At 45.5% G+C, this 27,145-nt stretch overlaps 1 protein-coding gene across 1 annotated transcript in view; it reads left to right on the top strand.

Moving 5' to 3' along the window:
• Positions 1-18,887: 18,887 nt before the first annotated feature.
• The window catches only part of FRMD1 (FERM domain containing 1), a gene marked incomplete at both ends in the record, with an annotated part of 31,397 nt that continues 23,139 nt past the window's right edge, over positions 18,888-27,145 (top strand). Inside the window, 2 exons of the mRNA XM_080341153.1 lie at positions 18,888-18,983; positions 25,742-25,832. Coding sequence (XP_080197279.1) covers positions 18,888-18,983; positions 25,742-25,832 — 187 coding nt within the window. The remainder of the gene's footprint in view (positions 18,984-25,741; positions 25,833-27,145) is intronic.

Below are 27,145 nucleotides of genomic sequence, written 5' to 3'. Positions count from 1 at the left end.
CTGAGAGGCTGTGGACATCTTCCTGCAGAAAAAAAACAAATAAACAAACAACTAAAACAAACAAACAAAAACCTAAAACCAACCAACCAATCAAACAAACAAAACAAAACAAAAAAACCACACCAAAATTCAAGCCTCAGCTTGAAACTAGAAGATTAAAAATAATCAGTAGTAGTAACACTTTTTATGGACATAATCGATATATACAAAGAATTAAAAGAACACTTCTTTTCAAAGTTGTTAAATGCATTTTGGAAGCAACTCTAAGTGAACAAGGCTTACTTGTGTTTCTCATCTTTACTCAACGTATGATGACAAAAGGAGATAACCTCGGTATAGATAGCATGATTTATTCAGAACCAAAGACAGTGAGACATGCTTGCAGTCATTGCAGTTTAGTAACCCTTGTGTGTACATTTTTTATTACTTGAGGCTGTTCTCTACCTCCCACCCTTCATCTCCAGCTTTTACTTTGTCTTTGCCTGTCTTGAAGTAATGTCCTTTCTAAAGGACAGAAACCAATCCCACCAAGGATTATATTTCACAGCCATATTCTCCATTTACAAGGGGTTTTCACTGCTCAAGACTTTTTATACTTAAAATATACTTCAGTTGTTTTTATAACTTGATGAAATATTTATAATGTGATGAAATAGCTTTCAGTTCAGAAATACTTTAACAAGAAGAATTACAGCAGACATTTTAACGCCTCCAGGCAGCCTCCAAAACTATTGTAGTTTGGTGAAATGTGATTATATCTCTTGATATAAGCTTTTAAATCAGCTCTGATTTTTTTCAGGAAAAAGTCATTTTCTCCTTCCTGGAGAATGACAGGCTGAAACATTCAATTCCAAGTAAATTGTTTTGATCAGGCACTAAAAGACCCACCAACCCCTCCAGAGCCAAGGCAAAACTACAAATTGGCAGGAGCTGCTATTAAAGGCAACTGAGCCTCTGAGGGGAGCGGAGCTGCTGACGATGGATAGGGGACCAGCCCTGTGTGTGAGCGGGAGGGGGGCTGTGTGGAGCTTCTGGAGCACCGTCAGCCCTGACCCCCATTTTCAAAGGCGAGAGCAAAGCCTGACTAACTCCACCCCAAGGCACCCACCCAACCCATCAGAAGGCATTTATGAGAGGAGACCTACTTGCCTCTTTTATTCTTTTACTTCAAAACACGTTCTCTGGGTGGAGTAAACCCCATATTTCAGGCACTTTTCCTAATGTGAGCTCCTGTATGGACAGGTATCACAGCACTCTGCCCAGGTATCTCTCTTGGCTTTGCACAGAAGCTGGGAGTTCATCCAGACCCCTGTTCAGTGCCCAGGTAATGTGACAAGGAAGGAAGCAGATGGGACCTAAACACCTTAGTAATTTTATCCAAAAGATGCTGGAGAGAAGAAGAATATTTATGGAATTTATCTGTGCAGGAGATGAACACACTACAGCAGAAGATACCTTTATGTGAATTTTAATAGCTTTTTCAGTCAGGTACAGGCAGTGCCTTTTCTTCATGTTTTGAACTGTTTTGCCCCAAGCAATGCAAAAATTAGAAACAGGCTTTAGCTAAAGTGACTACATTTGACCTCCATTTGCACTGACATTGTTGTAAATTCAAATGATTTCACTCTAAGATCTTAATTTGCTAGAACATAACAGACTTCTAATAATCATTTTTACAAGCCTTTGTTTACAGATTTCACCAATTCTTTGCTGCCATATTATATCCCATTCCTGCTGCCTAATTTCAAAGCCCTTGCTGCTTTGACACAGCATACCAGTGTTAATACATAACTCATGCATTTACTAAATGGGCAGGCGGGAAAAACAGATGAGCAAGAGCAGGGTAAGCGCTTGAGTGTAATTATCTGTGAATAGGCTTAGGTCAGCAGTGAAAATGGTAGAAATAGATTTTACATGTCAGACTAAATTCATCTTATGGGTGGTTCAAATCATCTTAGTGCCGTTACTTCATGGAAATGCTCAGGCTAAATGTGGCTTTCTTTCTTCCCTTTCTTCACCCATTTCTCATTTAAGAAGCAGGATGACATAGCACATAAGGGTATCTATTATCTTCCCTTAAACCTGCAGTATTGTGTCTTCATTTTTGGCTTTCTCCCCAGTTTTACAGTGTTTCCCCATCTAGTCACAGACTTCCCAAAGCAGGAGAAATCTGCAATGCTGCCTGGTAGCAGGAGGCAGAGAAAGGGCTGGGGCATCTGCAAGCAGTGGCCTCCGTTCAGCCAATTGTTTCCTGCATGTGGGATTCTGGAGCTTGTGGAGCTGCTCCGAGGCACGTTTACCTCCCCAGGCACTCCAGGCCCCCTCCCCGTTCCCCCACCAGAAACACCAGCTCTCCTTTGTGTGAAGGCGCATGGTGCTCACCAGGCAGGGGGCTGCAGGCAAGACCCCAGCAGTCAAGATTACATTTCTTCCATATCCCAGTTGCTGGGGGTTGGATCAAAGGGAGCACAAACAGCATTTGCAGAAAACGGGAAGGGGCAACGCTTTTGGCATGAAAGAAATCTGTGATTTGGTAAAAGAATCTTTCCTAGCTCTACTGCCTCTTTATTAATACTATAATGCTTTGTAATTGCAGACGCTTCCATTACTTGGCCTAGGGAACAACACAGAAATGCAGATGAAAAATATGAAAAAGTTAAAACACTGAAATTCAGATGAACAATAAAATCTGCATTATATATATATATAAAAGCTTAACCAGGGAATATTGTTCCAAATATGTCAAAGGTCGATTAGTTTTTGTAACCAAAATCTACCCTTTCCCATCACATAGTGGTGTTATTTTTCCTTTTGGATTAAAAGCATTGAGGTAAGCTAGAGAGAAAAAGGGAAAAAATAGGAAAACAATATTTCAGAAAGTAATTCTAATCAGAGCAAAAATAAGCACGTACCTGAAAGAAAATAAAATCAAGATAGAAGCTCTTGTGAAACACATCTTCAGAGATATCAGAGGCCATTTACTCCTTTGGGAGGTACAGCTTTGGCAGGATTGTTGCTGTCCTTAGTGGGAGAGAGGAAAACTTGCAGGGAACAGACAGTAGGAAAGACTTTTCTATTAAGTAGCGAATGACAATGTCTGTATATGTTTGCCATGCAGAGGACAATTATTTCAGCGTTATGATCGAAGCCTAGCACACACATGATAAGCACTGAGAAACTCTGGACAGGGATTTAACAGCTCTGGAATAGTTTCAAAGTCATCTGAAAGTAACTAAAACTTCACAGGTCAAACTGCTGCTTACGGTTAAATAAGTAGACAACTCCTTTGTCATTACAGTATTAAACACTAACAAACTCCACTAGGGAAGAGCTGTTATAGATCTATTACATTTTATTTGATAAAGTACATGGAAGTGGCATTACTAAAATCCCAGAAAGGGCTTCATACCATCAGTTTATGTACTTTGTCTGTATTCAGCTACAGATACCAACTCATCAGAGCACCCGTATAGGCAAATGTACGTCAAATGGGTTCTGTTAGAGAGAATGTGATTTAAACACCTCATGGCCAGCAGCTACGTCAGCCCTAGCTGTGATCTCAGTAGGCTGTGTAATGAACACAGGTTCAGGCTTGGTTAGAGCTTGGGTTAGGAAATCTTGAAATGAAGGGCCCTGGGAATTTGGTCAGATTTAGAATAAAATAATGAGCCTGTAATGGTGTTAAATGATTTAGTGTTACTGAAAGACTCTATTTCTCTGTTTCACTTTAGAAGTAAAATGAAGGTTATGACCATTTCAGTAAATGCAGTCTCACGGAGACTCTGCCAAGGGTAAGGGTTACAATCTCTGGGCTCTAGGGACAAATTTGACTTAGGAATCCATTCTCCCTGCCCAGATTCCCCAAACGGTTTCCAAAGGCTGTTGATGGGGCAACGTTAAGCAGCTGTTTCCTTACTACCTGAAGGTGTCTCTGTTTCAATGGCAAATGGAAAAACTCCCTTTGAGGAAGCACATCAGGATCTGCTGGGATTAATGAAATAATACACAGTGCCTATACGACACAACAGGGTGTGATGCACTGTGCTGGCAGTCACACGACACAGCCCTGGCATAGGAGCCATACCTCAATTGCCCACAACCAGTTTATGGCTCCAGAGCTGTACCTTGGCCTCATTCTCAGCCTAATGTGGTCGATGATCATCACAATAGGCATCTGATTTTTATTTATCGTAAACTGGTGTCTCAAACATCACAAATTATATCTATACCCTGTACACAGCTTTTGGTATGATAATGACTAATTATTACTAATAATGTAACCAATACTGTTATTAGCATATAATCCACCCTGTAAATTTATAAGTATTTTTTGTTTGCGTGCTATTGTACATAGATTTGATCTTTTAGATGTGACAAAAAAAGAAGAATTCCCTGTCCCAGAGCTCAAAACTAAAACTGATTTTGCAACATGCTAATCATGAAAGCCCTGGCATGATGACTAGTCCCACTGAAGCTATCAATGATTTTCCAGGAATAAGGCAAGAGCCAGTAAAATCAAGCTCTAACATGCACTGAAAACATCAAAAAGTAAGAATTTGCTTCAGCATGTATGCTAACAGAAAGCAGATTATTATCATTTCACCTGTAATACCTATAATGACTGTATACACAATGACAAATATTCACAAATAATTATTACTCCTGCAAGAGCTGTGTTACAGTTGGAAGGTCTCTGCAACATGCAGCTGGTTAAATCTCACTGGTTTAAACTGAGAATGCAGAGTTCTGCAAATAACCTTTCACATAAGACTGTTGAGTAATTTTTATTTTAAAGGTTCCCTGACTGTCAGCTCACTGCAGCCACAGCAAACTTCCTTTAGGATTCATTTCATGCCCTCCTTTCTGTTAATATCCCCTAGATCAATCCTTTCTCTAATGAATAGCTGACCTATTCTTCTTCGATTTACCATTGATTTCCTCTCCTTACCTCCCAATGCTTTGCCTGTTGATTAAACGCTAGACATAAGAATGCCTCAAATTTCTGACTTCTGAGTCATCCTCTCATGACCTGAACAGCTTGAACAGCTTGAAGCCAGCTACAGCTCTCCGAGATCATTAGTGAAAACTCCTTTTGTTTCTAGACTCTACAAACAAACCATTTCTCTCCAAGCTTAGGTGCTGCTTGTGAACTAGATAACAAATAGCAGCAACAAAATTATCTCCTACATACATTGCTAGAATTATTGTAAGAAATGGAAAGGGATACTTTTCCAAGGCTGCGAAGGAAAACTCCAGTTTTCCCTTTTGCACTGGGAAATCTTTGCATCTACATGCAATGCAGACAAGACCATGAGCAAAGACATCTACTTATGGAAACTTTTACTTCTGCATAGGGTCCCTCTGAGTTAGGCATGTCTCTGCATGAGACATAGGCTTGCAAAAGGGCTCTATTTATGATTTTTCTAAATCAAGACACTGGTTTACAAAAACCCATTCACAAATCTCCCTCTCCAGCTTTCACTTTACAGAGCAAGCTGGATGAAATTGCTTATCTGCAATGAAAGATGAAGAGGTACAGTTGATGCTTTGAAAACGTGCAGTGGTATTTCCTTGGAACGCAGATATCTTCAGTCTCCAACACTTTGATGTTTCCTCCAAAAACAAACAGACTAACGTTATCTCCATTTTCCTGCAGTTCTGATGTTTCTCAAGATGCAGCTTGTTTTCTCTGGGCTCACACACAAAGTCTGACAATCCTAGGAGACCAGCTATGCAGGATAAATACTACACTTCTAAATAAGGTAGTCATAACTGACACACTGTACCATATTCCATTCTAACCATGGCGAGATGGGGAGCATCAGCTGCACATGATCCACACTCTTCTCACTCTCCTACTCAGGTTTTGTGGGAAAGAAACACCATCCCAAGGTGAAAGCCCTGAGGTTTCTGGTGGAAATGATGAGGACAGCAGGTTAACATGGTGTCCAATGAAACACACTCCCGTCTTAACAGCCTAAATAAGGTCCTTTGCTCCTGTGATAGCTAAAGCACAATGTCACAGAAAGCCGGGCTGTAAGTTTGTAAGCAACTGTAACATTTTCTTCTTCAAATGATCAGAAGCATGCAGCAACTGTTCAGAGCTGTTTGCTAACATTTCAAGTTCTCCACTAGCTGTCAGGGCATAACAGAAAGTCCTGCTGTGACAGAGCACTGTGCTGGCTCTGCTGCAAGCCTCATGTATGGTATTGGGCAGGTTAAATAAGAACAAGTTCAACAAGAGAGTCTACACTTGGGCACCAGATTCCCTGCCCTTGCGTTCAATCCTGCAATCCGTGCTGGAAAGTGAGGAGGTGTAGGTGATGATATTACAAGATGCTAATTCCAGCACTGTTTGGACCACTCTGTGAGACAAACTAATTCACCAATACAACAGAGCACTTGTCCAGAACAAAAAAAAAAAAAGCTGGAATTTTCTGTCCCTTTAGTGAGTGTGGCCAGCTTAGCAGTCTGAAGTGCTCCAGCGCTGGCATGAGGACAGTGCTACAGCCACAAGCAAAGGGAGTGAAAGCAACAGAATACTGCAGATGGGAAGGAGTAAAAAGGAGAGGACAGTGAGATATCTTTCTATAGGCAGAGGGGAGCTGTCATGCCAGCTTAGCTGCATGTGAAACCACACATTAGGGGACTCAGAACAGCATTAGAAACAGCTGGCATGCTGAGAGGGTAACTGCATAAATCAGCCTAGGTTCAACAAAAGGACAAGCCATAAGGGACTTAACCTTCATCACTGGGGGTTGACTGTCCACTCAGGGCCCACAGCCCTGGAACCATTACTGAAATTAGATGCCTAAACACTTGCTCAGATAATGAGTAAGATGCCAGTATTTTCTCTCAAAATACCACTGTGGGAAAAAAAAGGGTTGGTGATGAGATGTCCCCTTCACCCACAGAGCAGCCCCACTACTACGATCCAGCTGGGAAGAGGCAGAGGTAAGCTATCGTCCACGCTGGCAAGGCTGAGATTTATCCAACCTAAAACACTGCAGAAAAACCTGCAAGCAAGGTCAGGTCATCCACTGTTCTGCTTCCCTCACTCTAACAGGTGGCCACGTCACACCAGCAAGTCAGGCTTGCTCTTGTGCTCACTCCTGGACAAAATTCAACTCTTGCTGCAGAGCTGTGCCACACCACACAAAAGCTTTCCCACCTGCCCCCTTACAGCTTGCTGCCACCCCAGTTCCCACGGGGACAGCACCCTCAGAAACAATTGGATATGGTGGCAAATTAAGCAGCAGGCTACTTGTGAGGAAGAGGGAGCAACACAATAGAACTTGAGATGATGTCAGCCTTCTTTAGGAAATTTACTTTATTAAAAAGCAAATTATTGCATAAAAGAGGGAGGGGACAAGAAGATTTGTAACACGTGTGCAACACAGCACCTCGTTCCCAAGCAGGCTGCTCCTGCACACGCTGGCCCCCAAACCCCGTAGGGTGTTCCCAAACCCGACCCCAACTCTTCGGCTGCACCTCTTCACACTTTGTGCCATTTCCCCCGCTGCTCATCCAGCCTGGTTACGGCAGAGCGACACAGCCTGAATTCTCCTGCCTTGCTGCCGTCACTCGTAATTAAAATTTCACCTCCGCAGACTTTATTGCTGCCAGCGCAGAGCACATAATTCCCCGCCAGGATTCAGAGTGACACTGAAGAACCGGGGACAAAACTCCCGACAGCCTCCGCAGGCAGCCCCTCGTCACCCGCCCACACGCGCGCTCCCCCCGGGCAGTCCGTACAGGTTCCCCCCGACCCCACCGCCCGTCCCGCCGACCCCTCTTTCCCCTCGGCGGCCGCTACCGGCCACACGCTCCCCGCCTCGCCCTGCGCTCCCCAAGCTCGGCCGCCGGCCGCGGCTCGGATTGACGGCCTCACTGGCCAACCAGAGACCGCGTGGGGGGTCCGCCCCGCCCACTCCCTCCCGGCTCTGCCAATCAGCTGATGGAGCGGCGCGGTGTGTGTGGAGAGGCGGGGGAGTGTGGCGCGGATCTGTTGCGGGTGTGCAGTCCCGGGGCAGAGCGGGGCCGGCCCGGGGCTGGAGGGCGTGTCCCACCACGCCCGCCCCCGCCCCCAGCCCCGCTCCTCCTCCGGGGCACCGGCGTGTGCTCGCCGCTTGCGTGGGTAGCCCGCCCGGCTCGGAGGACGCTGGATACCGCTTCGGAGGGCACGTCGGAGCCCTGCGGCTGGGGCCACCCCGCGGTAAGTGCGCGGGCGGCGCTGTGCTGCCAGCAGGGCTCGGGCTCCGCCGCCGGGGCAGCGGCACGGGGCGGTGCTGGTGCTCCCGCGTCCCCCCGAGGCTCCTCTGTCAGCGAGGGGGGCGGGCGCGGTCCCGGTGAGCAGCCGCGGGACAAAGGACGGGCGGGGGCCGGGTCCCCAGTGCGGGGCGGGCGCGGGGCAGGAGTGGCACCTGCCCCCGGCGGGCTGCGGGGAGCGGAGCGGTCGCAGCCCGTGAGGCCGGTGCGGCTGCAGGCGGGGCTGTGACCGGAGAGACAGGCGAAGCGCCCGCCGCCCGGACCGGGTGAGCGAGCCCTTTGCACCGGGGCCGCGGAGGCGCTCGGAAGGGTGCGTGCTGTCCGGGGAGCTGCGGGAGCCTTTTTCTGTGTGTGCCTTCTTCGGTGTGCGCCGATCGGTCTAACCCTACGTTAGTGGCTGCAAAAGTCGATTCACAACTTTGTCGATAAAGGGAGGTCTGAGTTTCGGCTGGAGCGCCCCGGTGATTTCTAGTTGTATTACGAATTTTGCCGTCAAAGGGGCGGTGAGCGCTAGGCTGGGGCCGTGGGTGTCTCTGCGAGCGCGGAGCTGCGGCTCCCGGAGGCAGCGAGGGTGGGCAGGCACCGGCTGGAAGCGGGAGGGGATGTGGGTCTGGGAGAGTTTTGGAGTCGTGGCGACTCCTTCATCCCTCGCTGTCGTCCTCTGCCACCAGTGCGTCTCGCCGGTGCTAGAAGACGAGGTGATGCCGGGGCGCGTTCCCCGGCCGCGCAGTCCCACCGGCTGCGTGAGGCGAGGGATCTGCAGCACGCCCGGGGCAGCTGCCCGTGTCCCTAAGGGCTCCTTTGACACCCGGTAGACACTTGTTTCGCTGCCACCTGCCTTGCAGGTGCTGAGGGAGAGTGCCAAGGCCCAGCGGTGCAGGACGGCTTCGGGTCCAGTGGAGTGCAGGTCCCTGCACGCCGGAGCACCCCAAGCAGCGTGGCCCCTGTGGGGCAGGTAGCCGAACACCTGGACCTCCTCCTCGGAGGCAGCCTCAGGGCGAGGGGCTGGACGGAGGCATCCCGTGGGGCTGGTTTGGGTGGTCTGGCCAGGGTGATGGACTCAGCCACCGGCACAGGACAGGAGGGGGATGGAAATGAGTGTCCCAGCAGGTATATGTGCACGGGAGAAGGGGTGGGTGTCAAAAAGGAAAAAGTCTCCATACTTCATTGTTTCTCCATCTCTTGAATTCTTTATTTGTACTGATTTACAGGGAAAGGCTCTGGGTTTCCTGTGGTGAGAAATTGTCATCCTCTGCATCCAGAGATGTTTCTCCTGCTGCTCAGCAGTGACAGGCTCTCAGGTTAACTCCCAGGTGGCATTTAAAATGCACATCTGTTTTTTTCCACCACACCAGAAAACTGTGATGTGCTGTCTGAACCTTGTCCCTTCTTCAGAGAACCGCTGTGATGCTCAAGCCTTGACAATAAATACTTTAAAAGCGTAGGGCACTTTCCCAGAGAAAATAATGAGGATGTATTTCTAGCACCGATTATGTCTGGGGTAATGTTTTAAAAAGAACAAAACAAAAGAACTTTTTGAACATTAGTTTCCCATTCATTTGTCTAACTTTTATCTTTGTGGTTGTTGTTCCTGAAATACTTGGAATGACAACAGAATGACTTGACCTCACTCTGTTTATTCCTCCAATTTAGTTGTGCACTTGTAATCAGTGTTCTGTTTTCAGCACTGATGATATTGAGAGTATGTGTAGTAGCCAGTGTTTTGGCTTCATGTAAGGAATGTCAATCAGAAGAAAATGGAAACCTAAAGGGGGAAAAAATGTTTTCTTGTAGAGATCACCTTAAAAAAAAAAAAAAAAAGAGAGAAAAGGAGAGGGAAACAAAAAAGGGTAATAAGCAAGGATAAGTCTACAAAATACTATTGAAGAAAATGAGTTGTACTAATTCTCTTTAGTGGTTTACCAAAAAATACTGTCTGTACTCTTCGGACAGGTGGGTTTTTTTCCCCATTTGTTGTTGTTGGCTAGATTTTTATAGGAAATCAATAAAGTGGGATAAACACCGATGATGAATAAATTTGTGAAATCCTAAAACAAACAAGCAAAAATTGTATTGTATGTATACAAAAAATTGTATTTAATGTGTCTTTCCAATTTAAGTGTCTTTTGACAGCAGGCGGGAGTCATGACATTTCATTTTTTTTATTTGTTTGGTTTGGCGTTGGTTGTGGTGGTTTTTTGTGTACTTGTAGGGGGTGTTTTGTTTTAGTTGTTTTTAAAAAAACAAACAACAAAGCTGATAGTTCTTTAAAGCTACAGCCTTCTCTTCTGTTCCCAACTCTACAGGTAAAAAATACATGCAGTGGTTAACTTTGTATCAGCTTTTGTAGTAAAGTAAATGTTCATCCTATTGTTCATCCTATTGTTCGTCCAATGCAAGACAATGTAAATTACTGGCATGCCTACTGTGCTCCAGGGTTACACCTCTCTTCTTGCAGAAAGTCCTGTGCTACTGCACCACTCCTTGATTACCTTGGTGTTTAGCAGTGGTACCTTAATTTGTCATGTGTGATTAGTAACTGAGCATGGGCAAATGATGGTCTCAGCCCGAAAGAAGTCCGCTGACAAGGAGCTGCTCTTTGGAGAATCGCAGAAGGAGATAATTTGCTTCTTGTTAAACCATTTCTTATGCTTGCTTTCCCCGCCCCCCCCCCCCCCCCCCCCCCCAATTTCTTATTGCAAAATTCGGCATCACCTCAAAAATACAGCACCCTCTGCAAAGCTGTTTTGTGTTCTGTTTCTTTTTTGGGACATGTCTTCCTGTTTTCCCTATTGCTTTGCTGAAGTCAGTGCCCGGCAGTACTGTGTGCAGTCTCTGAAGCTGCATCTAATGGTAAAGACCCTGCTGTTTGTGTTAATTTTGTCAAGGTGTTGGCAGGTTGGCTTTTTCACACTTGTAATAGAAGCAAGCTGTGTTGCAGGGTGAGTTTTAGCTATTATTTCTGCAAGTCCCTCCACTTTGTGTAAAACAATGTGCCTTTCTTTTCTGAATATGTTCAAGACTAGCTATATACTTTAGAGGGGGAAGTAAGAAGCAGACCAATGTGGAAGCTGACTAGTTGGTCTAAATATTTAAACAGCGATTTGAATGCCATGAGATCAGTGGTGAACCTTCTTCTTCCTCTGGGGAAGTAAACCTTTATTTTATTTTATTGTATTTTATTTTTTTTTTTTAAAACCTGCTTATTACTGATAGTTAAACTATTCCTGCTCAGAAGAGTTCTTTACATGATATATTGGTAAAAGCATGTCTGTTCTTATTTGTCCTGCAGCTCCAGGTATGGCCTGTGTAGTTATAATGTTTTTTTTCTTTTTTAAATAAAGATTTCATAGTCTGATTGCTTCTAGAACTGTTACAAGATCTTGATGAGAATAGAAAATGAAGGAAGAGTTTATTCACACTTTTTTTTGACAGCTCAGCAAAATATTTCAAGGAGGCTTGGTGATCTGTTCCAATTTAGTCCAGCCCAGCTCATATCTAAAAATCCCATCACAGTGCAACAATTTCTGCAAAGACGGTCTTGTAGAAGAGTGTCTCTCAGCTGTTGTGCTTAAGGCAAGAGTGTAACAGATCTGCTTGGGAGAAATCCTTTTCATACCCTTGGTACACTTAAAGGGAAGAACAAAAGGGCCACAAGACCTTGCACATTTGCAATTTGCATGATATAGAAGGGTTCTCTCCTGGGTTGTTGGTAGAGAGACCAGGTCTTGCTGCTGCTTTCCATGCTGAAGCTTTCTGATGGTTACAGGACAGGAAGCCTCACCTCCCTTATTTTAGAGACCTTGCTGCGGCTCTCCATCTTGCCTCTCCTGTTTCCCCTAGATACAGAAATTGGACAGTCTCAAGTAAAGATTGCACTATGTGGCAGAAGTGTGTGAGGAGAGCACTGGAGCACCAAACTGAACTATCTTCTGTTGCTGTCCGTCAACACTGAAACACCAGACTGTGGCATTTTCTTTATTGTGCTCCTGGCTCTGCATATGTATGCCCATGGATAAGCTTCCTGTAAGGGTCCCTCTCAAAATAGATGTGTCCACGTGTTTGAGTGGAGGCAAGCTTGCTGTTATTGAATGGCTATTCAAGCAATTCACTTCCCTTAATCTTTGCAAGATCTCATGTGATGCTGTCTTGGTCATCCAGCTGAGAAAACAGAGCTTTGCACTTGTAAGCAGGCTTCCTTTGCATCTGCTTTATGTGCAGTGTAATGGACACTGAGGCTGGCTTGGGTCTTGTCCCATATTTTGCTGGTTCTTTCTTTTGATTCTGCATTTGTCTAGGCCAATTGATACTTTCCGTTGCTACTTACTCAAACTTTAATTAATGTGCTTGATTTATGAAGTATGAGGAGGCCCTATATGTGGTTAGTAGTCAATAAACAGGTCCAGTAGTAGATTATGCAGAAGTAAACAAATACATTGTAATGAGAAACTTTGTGTTGGTAGTCAGATGTGACAGGGTACACGCTACTACTTTTACCAGTCACTGAAGAGGCAGGATCAGTTGATCCATTGTTCTTCCTGTGTTGCAAAAGGATGTTTTTCCCCCAAGAAAAAGGCACGCTGGAAAGGAATTGCATGCTCTAGCTTCAGACTTTATTGTTTGGGTATTGTTTAAAGTATGTACACTGCTAAGTTTTGCATATGCTTCTGATACAATAATGTATTTTAAAAGGCTGCATGTTTTTTTTGTATACAAAAATTCAAAGGCACCTTCCATCACTTTGAAGTGATGGAAAGGCATAGTCCCTGTCAGCTTAATTCATGCCTTTTGGCCTGGAGCCTTTAATGATCATTGTCTGTTTCTCTCAAAAGGCTCCTGAATTCAGTTTTGGTTTCAGAGAAGGATGAAGCCCAGATGATTCACGCTGGACTCTCCTCATTGGGAGCAAGCTGCTGAGGAGCTTTTTTCATCCCATGGGAAAGCAGGATGGAAGTGTGGCAGCCACTTTGCATGGTCCTACCACTGTTGCCCTGCTGTTGAGCTTCCATGTGCTATCAAAGCACCTCCTTTGGTGCTCTGTCCTCAGCTAAGACTTCTTCCTCCTCTTGGGGACTAATTCACAGTGGTAAGGACTGATGCGTGCCAAGAACATGTGTTACTTTCACTTGGCTACCAGAGGATGCTGCATCATCCATGGGTAGGAGAACTGTCCCTCATCTTTGAGCATGAAGACTAGGGCGGGCTACAGGCAGAATAGCGTAACAGTGTGGTATGAGGTTAGGAATGGGTGTTCCAGGGAATTTTGGGAGGCCCCGTCTTCCTGAGCCCACTGGCTGCATTACAGGAGGTGTGGAGCAGAAGAGTTACAAACTCAAGAGCACGTTTCGTGTTCTAGCGCTCACTGGTGCTGCTCGACCTGAGGCAGGGAAACTTTACAGCACCAAGGTGGAGTGTGGGCAGTCATGCTTAAGTAAGAACTGTGTCTAATCCTACGATGAAGACTAACAAGAAAGCATTTTTCTGTCTGTTGTTAAAGCTTGCTGTCACCAGGGAGTGCTGCTTGTACAGAAGGAAAATAATAAAGGATGTCAGTGGACATCTAGCACCAATGCTCAATGCTCAATTTCTCCATCTGTCTCAAAAGGTACAGGGCAATGACTAAGTCTGCTAGAGCTGCGCAGCCCTGGAGTTTTTGGAGGCATCTCCCATTGTATCTTTTGAAAAATCCCAAAGGAAAGGTGGGAGCCAGGCCCACATCCCATCTCTGTGAGAGGACTTGCCAGCTGATGCCTGAGGCCTGCTGCTGCCGTTGGATCTCCTGCTGCTGTGGACTGACAGCCAGTTGTCTTTGCTGCCAGTGGTGCACCTGCCCTGTGGCCAAGCTGCTTTGGTTTGGGGATCCAGTCCTTTAGAGCACCCAAGTGGCTGGGAGGTGTCTTGGTGTTCCTGAATCAGTGGCGCTTCCTATTAAGGGGCACTTGGTGTCCGAAGGCAGGTGTGTGTTGTTTCCCAAAAGCAGTATGTGGACGCTCAATTCAGGACCTTGCCTCCTTGTGGCATTCTTACCCTTGGATGTGTTTGCTAGTCCTGGAGTGATGGTGAGACAGATATGTTTGAGAAGTCAATGACCTTCTGGGAACCGGCTGCAGGATGTGACCTAGTTGTCCTGGCTGTTGGTTGCAGGTGACACTTTTCACATCATCCGCAGCCAGTCTTGCTTTCTGCCCTGACAAGCAACTGTGTTTCCCTCCCTCCTGATTGATGCGTCTTTCCAGAAAAACTTCTATCATCTCAGGCGGTAGTGAAAGGAGATGTGTTTGGGATCTTAAAGTTGCTGGGAAAGGCTAATATATGCCTTAATTATATCTTTTACTCACTCAGGCTTTTTATTACTCTGCTTTGCAGATAGTACAAGTGTCCTACTGGTTTGCCTCTGAGAGGACAAAATAACTGGTAGTTGAGGGGGGGTTCTCAGTTTTAAGGCCATGTTTCGTCATCAGTATGAGGCAGCCCAGGTGTGGGTTGCTGCCAAAGGCAGGTTTGTTTCCTGGCAGTTGTCTGTCTGTCTGTCTTGCTGCAGGGCTGCCTTGATTAAAGCTGCTTAAGCTGATTGTGAAACTGCAGCCTAGGAGTCTAGTTGTCTTAGGAGCCTAAGACATCTCTGGGTAATGTCTGGAGAGCATTAAGAAGAGTCTTAACGTTTCTGGACATTTTTTTGATAGGACTCCTTAGGGCTACTCTGGTAAGGTTTCATCTGAAAGATGCTCAATGCTAATTTTCTGTCAGCTCTAGCAAAACCAGCTTTCCTAAGATATTTTCCTGTAATAAACCTAACAAAACATCTTTCCAGTTTTTTTGAGAGCAGCACAAAATTCCTCGTGCTTTTTTCTCGATAGAGGACTTCTGTTTTGCTGTTTTGAGTTTGCTTTATTGCCTTGACAAGTGGTTGCGGCAGTACATAGAGGCAGAAATCAGGATTAGGACTCAATTCACTGTGGTCTTAGAACTGATGTGTAAAATACACTTGTGCTCATAAAGCGACTTGAACCAACATGCTGTTTGGATGTGACTTGCTTCTGGATAGGCTGGCTGTGGCATGGCCCCAGATCCAGCAATGACAAGTCATCCTTGCACCCTTGTTGTGTACGTGGGCTGTGTGAGGTGGTTTACCTGGCCATGCTGCTGACATCCAAAGCAAACAGCCTCCTCCTCCTCCCTTGGATTTCCCTGCCACTATTGCCCTCTTGCTGGGGCAAACCTCAGCAATTCCTGCCTTGACCCAGTGAATGCTGAGGTTCTGCTCTGGTGCTGGGAGGCAGCTCATGGGGCCATGGAGAGAGGAGGGGAATTATTAGGGTTTTTCTTAATGAATTTTTAGGGCTGTGTTTGAGCTGTTTAATCAGAGGAGTCTCAAAATCAATGACAGGCAAGTTTTTCCAAAGCTGTGGTGCATGTGTTTAGGTAAAATAAATTCTGCTAAATAAGCTGTACCATCGTTCTAGGCACTGATAAGTCTCCGGACTGATACCAGAAGAATACAAATAAATAGCACCTTTGATAGTTTCATTGATAGACTGCAAGGACTTTGACCAAGCAATCACATCTCAAAATGTACTTCTCTGTGAGCTGAAACATGAAGTCATGTTATTTAAGAAAAAAATACAACAAAAACAAACAACCTGTAGGGTGTCCCAGAGGCCAATGATTGACTTCAGCTTTTATTAATTCATCTGCAGTGTGTTTGCCGGAGCTTTTAGGGTTTAATTGAGGTTAAGAGGTTGGAATCTGTGGTAAACAAAAGAATGGCATATGGGCAGTCTGAAATTGTGTATGTGTAAGTAAGAGCATTCCTTCTGGCAACTTGTTTTCATTGGGCAGTTACTCTTGGCTCACAACTTTTTTTTTTTTTTTTAAAAAAAAGGTGTACATGCAATCCTAGCAAGTTAATGATTCATTATGTTTTATCACATCCTAACATACCTCTAAAGAAGGGAAGGCTGAGCTGGGCTTGTGTTTGACCTCACCCTTCAGATTAAGGACGTTTCTTCTTTAACCTCTTACCTGCTGTGACGGGGTCCACAAGCTCATTTGTTTTAAAACGTAAGAAGAAAAAAATCTCCCTCGTATTTCTCATTTCCTTGCTCCCAGGGCCCACAGTTGTTCTCTTTAAAATTCAAATGGACAAACCAGGTATGAGACCAGAGGAAAAGCTTTCCAGAAACCTTGTTTTATACAGGCTATGGGAGAGTGGGATATAGTTTCCTCTGTTATCCACAGAAAACTGCGTACACGTGTTTTTTACGTGTTTTTTTACACTACTTTGTCCTGTTTTCAGTTCTGTTATGAGCTGCGTGAACATCTTCACTGGATATGATCTCCCCTTGCGAGTGTGAATGTGCACCAGCTGGGGCAGTGGCTTGGTAATTAAGACAAACCTCCTTATGTTGGAAAGCCTGAGCTCATACTCCTAGGTCTTCATGCTGTTGATAAAGTTTATGGTGCATATGACATCAGTTGGCAATAATAATGGTGACCTGTTGCCCTTGAGTCATTCTGTAGACATCTGTAATTTATATACATCTGTTAATAGTGTGTAGCCTGGAGCTAAAGAGAGCTCATCACTATAATTATATTGATAAGAGAGAGGATAAATCACAGTTTTTCTCTTAATATATCATTTAATAGAAGCTTTCACCTGACCCAGGAAGTCAACTGTGTCTTTCTTGCTTGGTTATAATTTAGAGCAATCTTCTTTTTAAAACTCCTAGTTCTTGTTGAATTAAATTCTGATTTTTGCAAAAAAAAAAAAAAAAGCCATTAATAACTCCCTCTTTTAATTAATACAATAAATGCAATTTTTTTGTACTTCTGTCTCATAAGGGGTGCTGTACATAAATAACTTGTATCAAAAAATGCTTTATTAAAAAGTGTTGTATATGCTGGCTCAGGGAAGGTGGTGTGTGGAGCAGTTTTTGCACTTGTAAAAGGACACTTATAGATCTGTTTTCTTTTCTTTGATTAAAAATAAACTATAATGTTTGAACACAGAATTGAAAGGAGGGTGAATCTAAATTTGTTTTTCTGTACTGTACTTTGTTTTCTTGTGACGGCTTGCTTCTCTCATCTCCCACAAAGGACAAACATGATTTTAAATACTAAATGCTTTTCAAACTTGCATGTAATGCACACATCTGTGCGTACATATATGTATGTACGTCATGTGTTAGTGTAACATGACCTGCTGCTTTGCTGGTTATGATCCCTCATCCTTTTTGGAGGTTGGAGGAGGAGCCCGCATGTCCCTTCTCAGCTTATCCCTCACAGAAGTGCTGTGTGCAGGTGGTGGGAAAGGGCAGCGCTGCCAGAGCTGGTACATTTGGCTGCCCTTGCTGGGGTACGTGGGTGTTGCTGGCCAAAGGGAGTCGTGCTGGGGTGACTTTGGGGCAGCCAGGGTTGCATCAAATCTTGTGCAGGGATGGAGCAGGTCCTATAACTGGTTGCTGTCCTGCCAGTTCAGGTCTCTGCTGGCGTTCATCCCTAACCTACAAGGAGCCTCTACTCTTGCTTCCAGATTCAGCAGGTGCTGTGGGATGCTTCCTTGCCCTGGAGAGTGTTGAGGCAAAGGGCTGTAAATAAAACATCACAAACTGTTGAGGAAGGTGTGTCTAGCCTAGCTATAATGTGAAGATGATGTTTGCTACTGTGTTTTGGGGCATAAATTGAATTTCTGTCTCTTATTTCTGTTATTCTTCTCAGTAAGGGTAACAGAACACTGGAATAGGCTGCCCAGGGGGTTTATGGAGTCTCCTACTCTGGAGACATTCAAAACGCGCCTGGACACATTCCTGTGTAACCTCATCTCAAGTGTTCCTGCTCTGGCAGGGGGACTGGACTAGATGATCTTTTGAGATCCCTTCCAATCCCCGACATTCTGTGATTCTGTGTGTGATTCTGTGATTATTGTAACTTCAGCTCTAAGATGCTCATGCAGCTTGGGCTTAGCCCTCAGAAGAGGGCTGGAAGTGCTTATCTCGCAAAAGGTACAAAACAGCAGCTCGACCTTGTGAGTTTGTGTTTCCACCTCCTCCTTTGAGTGGAGGTGTAGAGGATTTGGGTTCAGCAGTTTCCCAGGGACTAGGAGCAGAGAGAGGGGAAAGACGGCTCAGAATAAATCCGCTGCAGTGACAACACCTGCTGATGGCTCAGTGAAAGCGCCACTTTGGGCAGGAGTGAGGTACCCAGTTGAAGGACAGGTTACTCTCCTCCCCTCCCTCATGGGTGTTTTTGGGAAGCAGCCCATGGTCTCATCTGCCTTGTCACTTACATGCATCTTGAAACTTTGAGTTTGGTTTGTTATTCTAAGGTGACCTGATTGCTTTATGGCACTCTCCTGGGACTCATGGGCTATTTAAAGGTTGACTCTGCCCGGTTTGTGCTGCAGTGCTGGTGGAAACATTGTCCGTGGTGCTGTAAAATTGATAAGTTTGCTTTTTTTAAACAGCAAGGAGGAAAACATCCCATCAAACGTGCTGCAGGCTGCTCCCAGCGCCAGCAGGAGCACGACACTGATGCTCTCACCTTCTCGGCAGGTGCGTGGGATGAAGGGAGCCTGAATCCTGCCTGGAGAGGAGACCCTGGCCCCCGCGGAGCTGCCCACCATGAGCAGGGTGCTGCTGACCAGCAGGATGCAGCCGGAGAGCCGGAGCGTCTGTGTGTTCCTGCCCACCCGGGAGCAGCTCAGCCTTGACGTGGGGGTGAGTGCTCGGGAGGTTGCAGTGTCGGGGCTGCTGCTGCAGTTCTGTTCTGTTCGCTCCCTTTGTTCTCCCCAAAACCTGGTGCTGGTCTGCTGACCAAAAGGCTGTTAGTCAGCTTAGGGTATTTGGTGTTCCATTTTTCAATTGGGCAGCTTCAGCTCATATGCAGAGTTCCTTGAAAGTTCCTGTTGTGTTTTTGGATATCCAGGGATCCCCTCTGCTCCTTTTCTCTTGTTATTCCTCTGTTTATACTTTCTCAGTGTTTTTGCCCCTAATAGTTAGCAATTTTTTAAGAATTGAACCTGAAATACCTTGATGATGTAGCAAACATGCCCAACACATGACCATTTCAATGGCATTTTAGCTATTTCTAGTTTTGATAGTCTGCAGATCCCTTCAAAGACTCTAAGGCAGAGTAAACAGCCATTGAGCGTTTTTCTCCTTTCTTTGAGTACTTTTACACAAAAAAAAAAACCTAGAGGTAAGTCACTTCATTTCTTTGATCACTGCTTCAAATGCCTTAAGTGTGTGTTCATGAGTGACAGCAGAGCTGGATCGGCTGGCAGCCCAGCATGGCACAGTGTCCAACACGGTGCGGTGCCTCTTTGTGCAACGCGGGCTGCACCTTGAACTTGTGAGAAACTGAGCTGACAGAGGCACTTCAAGTTCAGGCGACAAGCTAGCCTCAAGTGCTCTCTTGTCAGTGTGTGTGCTCACTCACGTGTGGGCTAGGGAGTTGTTTCTTTGGTTTTGGTTTGTTGTGGTGGTTTGCCCCCTCGCCTCCCCACTCTGGGATGGGGAGGGGGAGAGGACAGTTGAGGTGAACTGTTATTTTTAAGCACTTGGCTGAAACAGTGGCTTTTGAAAGCATGCATGCTAATCTTCAAAATCCATGTAGGAATTTTCCTACCTGCTGTGCTTAAGTGTGGCATCGTTAACTGAAACAGCCACAATGCCTGGACCCAAGAGAGCTTTAAGAGCAAAATGTGGGGTGCTCTTCTAGGTCACCAGTTCAAACCCAGCCCAGGTACTTCTCCAGAAGGCTTTTGCAATCTGCTGGCTTTTGTGCAAGCCACAAAATGATCATTTAATTAAGTTCTTGGTGGCAGGTGCACAGGCTGGGGTAATGGTCTGTTGCAACTGACCCTAAATCTCACCGTCTTATAGCTTTTATCAGGGAGGCTGAAGATTGAAGATAGTGGAGCCAGCCCTGCTGTGGGGAAGGTGTGATGGGGAGCTGGAGGGCAGGTGTCAGGACTGATGCCGTCACCACTCCTTGCTGTATCCGGTGCCTGAGCTGGGCAAATGGCTGTGCCTCCACCACTGGGTCATGCTCTGCCGTATTAAGTTTAGGCAGCACTTAGAACATATGGTATAATAAAACATGGATACCTGCAGTTTATCCTCCCTGGAACAGGGGTGTCCTTCTTGGTGGGGGAAGTGGAGCTGGAGGCATGAGTGGGCTCAGTCATTACCATTTGGTTTGACCTGGTGTAAGGCGGGCTCTGGCTGAACCAGAGACCGCTGAAACGGTTTCTGGTCTTGGTCCTCCAGCTTTGGTCCTGGTATGTGGCTCCCCCCAGGTTTGGGGGAGCAAGGTTTCCCAAGAAGCTGATCAGTGGGGCATGAGGGCCCCTGGGTGCATGGCCAGGAGAAGCCTTTGCCTCCACTCAGCCATCTGGGCAGGGGTGGGAGCTGGGGCTGCCCTGTATGTGCTTACCTGGGCAGGCACCAATAGCTATAACCTGTATTTAAAACCTTACCATGAGGCGCCCCTATGCTACTGCAGCTTAATAAGCCTAAGAAATGGTCTTTCGCATTGAATGCTGGCAGGTATGGAGGGAAGGTGCTTTGTCGCCCATGTTCTTGCTTGCTGCCCCTCCAAAGAGTCACACCACCCTAAGCATCAGCAGCTCATCCTGCAGAGGGGTCTCTGCCACGCCACCCCTTGGTAGCTCTTCTAAAGACATTTTCCCTCCTCACTTATGCTACTCCTTGCTTTAGTAGCTGGGAAGTTATGAAAATATGTATGTGGAGATGCCTGCGTGTGAAAGGGAATAGCTGCCTGGGCCAAAACATGAGACCGCACTGCACAGTTTTGTCCTAATTGCATAAAGAGTGAAACATGACCTGTTAGAGCTGGGCAAGTCACCAAAACCAGCTTTTCATTTGGCTTCTGCCTTTACCACAACACCCCTTCAAAACAACAACAAAAATTAAGACTTTGCATCTGGAGACTTTTTTTTTTTTTAAAAAAAAAAAGAACATCAAGGCAATAATTTTCTAATGATGTTGGTAGAACCCATATTTAATTAGCACAACCACAGATGATACTTGTGCATTTATTAGAATAATAATGCTACTACTTAGTATTTCCAAAGCCTTTTAACCTCTTCAGTGTGGAATGCAAATACTAAACAAGCTTGCAGCTCAGTGAGGTAGGCAGGAATCATTATCTTTCCAGCAGAATAAATTATAGATCCTTCCTGTGATAAGCACATTGTTTATGCAGGTAATTCCTTTTTCTTCCCTCCCATATAAATTCCACCCTTCCAGATAAGAATTTACCTATATGTGTTTTATGTGGTCACATGTAGATTGAAGCCTGATCTTTAAAATGGGTTTGTCTTACGTTCTTCACATAAAGTGTTGTTGAAGACAGAAGAGCAGGAGCCATTTTAAAGTCTCTTCCCCCATAACTGGGTATCTGTTACTTTGGTGTCCACCTTTCTGGATGCATAGATGGATTTGAGGGGATGATGAGGAGGAAAACTGTCTTCCTGGGACTGACTGTGAACATGATGAGAAACTGAGCAGTGCAGAGGACTAGTGGGTTTTGCAGCTCACCAGCTGCCCTGAGGATGGTGAGGTGAAGTGGAGGGTTTCTGCTGGGGAGGCTGGACATGAAAGCATGATACAAAGCAGCTTGCCTTGCTCCAGGCAGCCTCATCGGGGAGATGGAGGATGAGCACTCGGAAGCCCAAGCAGGCTGTGAGTGAGAATGGTGCAACTAAAACCTGTATTGATTGCACCAAAGATCTTGGAATAGTATCCAGTTTGTTCAGTTTTGTTATCTACCAGCATCGTGGCTTATCTCCCTCATAATTTTGAACCTGCTGATCAGTATGAACTAGTATTTATTACTAGATTTCTGAAATTTTTCTGGGATGGTAGCAGCTGAATGAAGGAGAGAGACCCATGCTAGCAAAGGTCTGGCTGCCAGTGAAGGGAGCAGAGCAGGCAGGCAGCCACCCTGCCTGTGCTTGGGTAGGTCAGGAGAAGCCACAGCAGATGCTGCTCCTTGCGTAGCTGCTGGAGAAAGGGTGGAAGCGTAAGGAGAAATTTTTGGAGGGGAGGAAGTCCAGTGAGGTCCTGTGTGTTGGTGAATGGCAACAGTAGATCTGAAGTCTTTCAGTTCTGTAGGCAAGAGAGCTGATATTTTAAAGCATAAGGACCAAGAGAAAAATAGAGATAGGTAACCAATATGTGTGTATATTTGCAGACACAATGACCCTGGAGTAGCAGTTACCTTCTGTAAACTTGCACTCAACTTCACTTTGGATTAGATTTCACGTGTAAAGAAGGCCTGAGTCTGACATGGGGCAAGGCTGAGTATCAGGGGAAGGAATGATTCATGGCGTGTCTGGGATGGAGCTTGGCACAGGAACCATACGCGAAGGGAGGAAAGTCTGAAGAGAAGAGCACAGATGAAAAACGCAAAGGGAAATGTTGGTTGCTGTGAGCAGAGGGGAGGGCAGGAGGGAGCACTGATTGCAAGTGTAATCAGTATTGCATAGCCTTGAAGGCTGGGAGTAAAACTTGATACAGAAGAGAAATGCCAAAAGTAGAATGGACAAGGTGGTAGCTCACATACTTGCTGTGCAAGAAATCTGATTAAATCAGTGCTTTAGAGCTGAGTGTCAGAAAACACTGAAGTGTTTGGTTCCCTGGAACTAAGTATCTTAAAGCAGGTTTTTCTTCCCTTAGGAGTGAAAGCATGTCACTTACAAAATTTATCTAATAGGATAGCTTTTACATAGAGTCTTGTGCTGCCAGTGACTCTTGTATGCACATAACCATTCTGGCTAGAGGCAGGTCACTTCTTCCTTAGTGAGTCCTTCCCAGGTAGGAGAACATGCTAAGAGTTTGGTTCCTTGAGAAAGGAGGCAGATCTGTGTTCACCTTTCCTTTCCAGCTGCTTTTTCTCAGCAGCTGAGCAAATGCTGCATTTAGGTGTGAGATTGTAAGGGCGTAGTCTCACACAGAGACCCATAATAAGACCCTGATGTGGTTTTGGATCTTACCAGAACTGTGCACTACCTCCTCCCCTCCCAAAGCAGGTACATGCACACGTGTGTATTGGTGTGGCACAGGTTTCAAAGTTCCCGATAAAAAGATAGCAAGTGGCTGGCTAGTGATGCCTTGTCAAGTAGAAGAAAATGAGTACTTAAATGACCTCCAGTTTCCCATTGTCCATGTCTAGTGACATGCTACATCCTGGGGCAGGGAGGGGAGCATAGCCAGTTTCTGGGGGGTGTGGCATGCCTGTGCTAAAAGGGTTTGCAGAGTTATGGTGGCGATTAGTTTGATGGTGGTGATTAGTTTGTAGGAAAGTTCTCTTCTTGGCTTCTGCCCCATCATCTTTGCTGCTGTGAAGCTAGTGCTGCACTGTCCCCTCTCAGGAAGGCTGCTTCTGCTCATCTGCATCATCCAGCAGCGGTGTAACAAAATCCAGAGGTTCTGTCCCATTTTGCAGCTGGTACCACTTTGGGCTGGGCTGAGGTTGTCTGTGTTTGTTTTGTTCTGCTCTCCCCATCTGCTCTTGCTAAAATCTCATCCTCCATTCTCTGAGGGTTGGGGTTTGAGGAACCTGCTGGAAGGCAGGAGGGCTCTGCAGAGGGATCTGGATAGACTGGAAAAATGGGCTGATTCCAATGGGATGAAGTTCATTAAGGCCAAGTGCCGGGTGCTGCACTTTGGTCACAACAACCCCCTGCAGCACTACAGGCTGGGCGCAGAGTGGCTGGAGAGCAGTCAGACAGAAAAGGACCTGGGGGTACTAATTGACAGGAAGCTCATCATGAGCAATCAGTGTGTCCAGGTGGCCAAGAAGGCCAATGGTATCCTGTCCTGTATCAAAAATAGCGTGGTCAGCAGGACAAGGGAAGTGATCCTTCCCCTGTACTCTGCATTGGTGAGTCCACACCTGGAGTACTGTGTTCAGTTCTGGGCTCCTCAGTTCAGGAAAGACATTGAAGTGCTGGAGCGGGTCCAGAGAAGAGCAACACGACTAGTGAAGGGACTTGAACATAAGACCTATGGGGAGAGGCTGAGGGAGCTGGGGTTGTTTAGTCTGGAGAAGAGGAGGCTTAGAGGTGACCTCATCACTCTCTATAACTACCTGAAGGGAAGTTATAGCCAGGTGGGGATTGGTCTCTTCTCCCAGGCAGTCAGTAATAGGACAAGGGGGCATGGGCTTAAACTCTGCCAGGGGAAATTTAGGCTGGATATTAGAAAGATATTCTTTACAGAGAGAGTGGTCAGGCATTGGAATGGCCTGCCCAGGGAGGTGGTGGACTCACCGTCCCTGCAGGTTTTTAAAGTGAGGTTGGACATGGCACTTAGTGCCATGATCTAGTAAACAGACTAGAGTTGGACCAAGGGTTGGACTCAATGATCTCTGAGGTCTTTTCCAACCCAGTCGATTCTGTGATTCTGTGATTTTTTGTTTGTGCCTGATGGGCTGTGCTCTGGGGGGTGGTTTGATGGGGCAAGGGCAAGTGAGGCTGTAGGTGGGAGATATACAGTGGGGAAAATTTCCAACCATGGTATGCATCCAGGTCTGCACATACAGATAGCCAGAATCACACTCTTGCTGGGGGAGCCTATGCCCCAAGCTGCCCTCCTAGGAAAGTGCATTCAGTAGCTGTGCCATGGTGCTGTGGCTCCGTCCTGCCCTGTGCCCCTGGCAAATGCTCCCCAGCCCCTGGTCCCCTGCGGGAGCATGTGCTGGTACCTCTGCTTCCCCAGTGCTTCCTTGGTGCATGCGTGGCGTTATGGGGGGCAACAGGACGGGCAGGTCTCCATGTGGCATGGAAACGGGCAAGAGCTTATAGGCCGCTGGTGGCAGCTTCAGAAGATGAAGATGTTAATTGCTGTGTGACCAGAAGTCAGCAGGGGACAGAACAAGCTCTTCTGTGTGTGGTAGAGAGCAATCTCCTCTCTAACCCAGGAGCTGTTTCTGCTCAAGCCATGCAGTCTTGGGTTTGTTTGTGTACTTTTGTTTTCAGCTCTCCTGAATGAAGTGTTTCTTTTTTGTTTTTATTTTATTCTATTAACCTCTCAAAAAAAAAAAAAAAATCTGTAAGACAGTAGTATTTTCATTTCTGTAGTTACAAATACGCTTTTTTTATAAGAGCACCTATAAATAGCCTGGTCAGTACTGTACAAAACTACGGCTCCAGCAGCCCTCCAAATTCTTATACAAAGGTGCTAGTAGATAGGAAACTTTGTGTTCATGTCTTACTGAGCTGAGCTACTTTGCACTGTGAAGGAAGGAGAATGACACGTTGATTATTGTTCTGTGATAATAGTAATAATACTGAAAACAAAGCTTGTTCTGTGGTGTGGGGGTTTTCTTGGTTGGTGGTTGTTTTTCACTATGATTCCCAAAAATGCATTGGCCAATGTAAGAAAGGAGAATTGCTCCATCCAGGTGTGTGAGCCATCTGTAATGTTGGATTGGTTGTTTCTTTCAGGTCAAAGCCACTGGACAGGAGCTCTTTCAGCAAGTTTGTGATTTAGTGAAGATTAAAGAGCCTCACTTCTTTGGCCTCAGCATTGTTAAAAGTAAGCAAACTCAGTGCATGGAGCAAATGACTTGGCAAACATCCACCGACCCGCTTGTGTATTTACAGTGTGTGCATATATACACAGCGGCCGTGCCTGCGGGGAATTTGATTGTAATAAGGTCACAAAGTATGTAGATTATGCACAGGCTTCTCAGAGCTCTTTTGATCTTTGGTATGTGGGCAGACAAATTGGGAGAAGGGGGAGCTTTTGTCCTCCTCCTTTGTTCTTACGTTCCACCTCTTTGTGGGGTTTTCTTTCTCTCCTGTAGCCGAGTTGCTAGCCAGCATATTTGTCACTGAATTCAAAACTGTCAGTAGTTGAACAGGAGGTGAATTTTAAAAGAACTTTGGGGCTGAAAGTGTTACTTCTCTTCTGAAGTCACACGAAAAGAATGTGGCGGGGGTGGAGGGGGGAGAACTCAAATGGTTTGAGGAGACTGCGTGCATGTGTGGGACACATTTAGTTTTGAAATATTGCATAAGAAATACAAAACTTAGTCTGTAGCCTGAAGCCCAGCCTGCTTGGTCCTACAGCTTAGTATTGACCAAGGGACAGTGTAAGATGATGACTTAAAGGAGCAAACTGATATGACATATTGCATTTCTAGGATGATGTGTGCATTGGCACCCCCCACAACTCTTACTAATTAGAAATGTATCTGTTGTCCTCCTTATCCTGTATCCCTGCAGTTCCAAAAGCATGGAAAGGACTTTTCTTCCTTCCAAAATTTTTCTCAAGTGTATTATTATTTACTATTGCAACTCTAGATATTGTTTCATTGAAGTGAGAATAGTCTTTTTCTGGATCCTTCTAAATGAGATTTCTTTTGTCTCTGTATGAGTATGTGGGATAAAATAGGATAAAATAGTTTCTTTTAAGTTTACTTGTCTCATTTCCTTTCTATTCTCATTATTAATAACTTTTTGCTTTTCTTGAGCATAGCACTCAAACTAAGACTAGAGTAAGCTGTTTAGCTTCATAAGATTTGCAGAGTCTACAAGAGATTCCATCACTGCAACTAACCTGGTAGCTAACAAATATACGTGTGTTTAAGCCAGTGCAGGGGTTTTTTTTAGGTGAGGAAGACCTGAATGCTCTGAACTTTTTCACAAATCAACTGTGTTCTTGTGAGTCCCCACTCCACAGCTTTTGTTTTTAACAACTGTTTTTTGCCTTTTTCACTTGTGGGACATCTCAGGTAAAATTCAAGCTCCTGTCCTCCCCTGTGAGACAGGGTAACTTCATTCCCATTTTCTTTGAAGCAGATGCTCTTCTGTTCTCCTTGTGTTTCTTTCACTTTTTCCCCCCTT

The sequence above is a fragment of the Nesoenas mayeri genome, assembly GCF_963082525.1.
Source record: "Nesoenas mayeri genome assembly, chromosome: 3".
NCBI classification, from domain to species: domain Eukaryota; kingdom Metazoa; phylum Chordata; class Aves; order Columbiformes; family Columbidae; genus Nesoenas; species Nesoenas mayeri.
This window is presented reverse-complemented; position numbering and strand designations above follow the sequence as displayed.